Here is a 1654-nt window from a genome sequence, read left to right on the forward strand (position 1 = left end):
ACGATATAAGAAGTTGGTTAAAAGCGAATACTTGTAATTTGTGTCCGATTTGGCATGACTTATTACAAGAATATTAAAGGTCGCAGAATTAAGTTTTATGTTCTATTTTATGCCAATAGTAGTGGAATCTTAAGATTTAAAAATACAATTTTTTAAAATTTCCAAAGGTGACACCCTTACTATCGAAAACGGATCTTTACGATCCAGCTCGGAAAAAGTTAAATTTTCTATAAGCACAAAATTCAAATTTAAGTTTACAGGGCTTTCAGTTATCGCTAAGTTAAGAAAGCTAGTTGGTAAGACATTTGACCTAGTGAAGGAAAGAAAAATCTTGCTTTAAATTCAAAACTCTTTATATAATTTATTTTGGATGGCAGCATTTTGTGAGCTTTTCATAGGCCATTTTCCAATTGTCAACGGCGACTTTAGCCGGATCAACTGGTGGAACGGGTGCATCAAATTCAAGACAGGGATTCATTTGAATTGGCGTCTTGTGCGGCACCAGGCAATGTCCTCGACTGCAGCTGGTGTCCTTAACAGAGCACTTGTCATGTGGACCACAAGGTGTGGGTATAAAATCTCTGCCCGAGTAACGCAATGTGGACAATGGAGGATTATTGCAGGCCAGTTCATATGAGGCACACGCCCAGCCGCCGCACATCTTGGTTGTAGAAAGGTGTAGCTAAGTATGTTTATTATAATTAAAAAAAAAAAAATATAAAACATAATATTAATTATTTAACATATTTTTAAAATATTTAAAGTCGACTTACTCTGGTAACAGTAAAATTTGGTGTGACTTGACTACAATATTTTTAAATAGCTCCATTAAAATCTAGTCTAAAAACTCATGGCCAACTTAAGAATTAATATTTTTGTGTCGCTGTTGAAAGCAGCAGAGGATTAGGGAAGCCATCTTCCTGTTGATTGTAACTGTGTCTTACCAGTCAGGTGGGTATAAGTTCCATTACCAACCGCAGCCGCCACAACAACCGCCGCCACAACACGGCGAACAACTGTCAAAGGGTCCACATGGTGTTGGGGCAAAACAACGACCTGTGAATCGCATGGGCGAGAGGCGATGGTGATTGCAGGCTATTTCATAGGAACGACATGCCCAGCCTCCACACATTTCGACCTAGACTCTTGGTTAAATTGTGGCAACTAAAATTTGGATATCTGTAGTTAAACCGACCGAAAACCGGCACAGAATAGAGGAGATGTTATTCGAACTAAAAAGGGAATACTAATGAAATTCTAAGTTTATAAAGAGCTCTCATCGTAACTCTGACAGCTGTTGACATGCCGCGCCCCGCCGACTTGGACAATTGAAATCTCTCAACCTGGCCAGCACAATCGGACCGGGCCAACAACTGTTTAAGCCGGGCAGGGCCGGGTCGTACAGTGCCAACCATTTCGTAAATCTTGCCAAGCCGTGTTGAAATCCACGCGAATCTCGCTCACCAGTAACAAAAAAAGAATATGCTAAAAATGGTGGCAGCTAAAGTGAAATTAATCCAACAACAGCCACCGTGGTTAATCGTTCAAGAAAAAATTTGAAATGGTTGCCGACTCTATCTAATAACTGATTACATTTTCTAAAATGTTAATTATTATATTATAATTATTATATTATATTATTTAACCAAACCTA

General features: G+C 38.8%; 2 protein-coding genes across 2 annotated transcripts; both read right to left on the reverse strand.

The window, feature by feature from the left end:
* Positions 1-335: 335 nt before the first annotated feature.
* On the reverse strand, positions 336-878 carry LOC117793196. The gene is made up of 2 exons (XM_034633488.1): positions 774-878; positions 336-682 (listed from the first exon to the last, which is right to left on the reverse strand). The coding sequence occupies exon 2, from the start codon at positions 659-661 to the stop codon at positions 362-364; it is 300 nt and encodes a 99-aa protein (XP_034489379.1). The 5' UTR covers positions 662-682; positions 774-878; the 3' UTR covers positions 336-361.
* Positions 879-944: 66 nt separating this feature from the next.
* On the reverse strand, positions 945-1246 carry LOC117793197 (male-specific sperm protein Mst84Db-like). Its single transcript, XM_034633489.1, has one exon. It carries the CDS (start codon positions 1130-1132, stop codon positions 968-970), a length of 165 nt encoding a protein of 54 aa, XP_034489380.1. The 5' UTR covers positions 1133-1246; the 3' UTR covers positions 945-967.
* Between the last annotated feature and the right edge of the window lie 408 nt (positions 1247-1654).

The sequence above is a fragment of the Drosophila innubila genome, unplaced genomic scaffold, assembly GCF_004354385.1.
Source record: "Drosophila innubila isolate TH190305 unplaced genomic scaffold, UK_Dinn_1.0 131_U_U, whole genome shotgun sequence".
NCBI lineage: Eukaryota > Metazoa > Arthropoda > Insecta > Diptera > Drosophilidae > Drosophila > Drosophila innubila.

Excerpts from the sequence above, each read along its gene's own strand:
- LOC117793196 (XM_034633488.1), bottom strand. The coding sequence starts at position 661 with ATGTGCGGCGGCTGGGCGTGTGCCTCATATGAACTGGCCTGCAATAAT.
- LOC117793197 (XM_034633489.1), bottom strand. The coding sequence starts at position 1,132 with ATGTGTGGAGGCTGGGCATGTCGTTCCTATGAAATAGCCTGCAATCAC.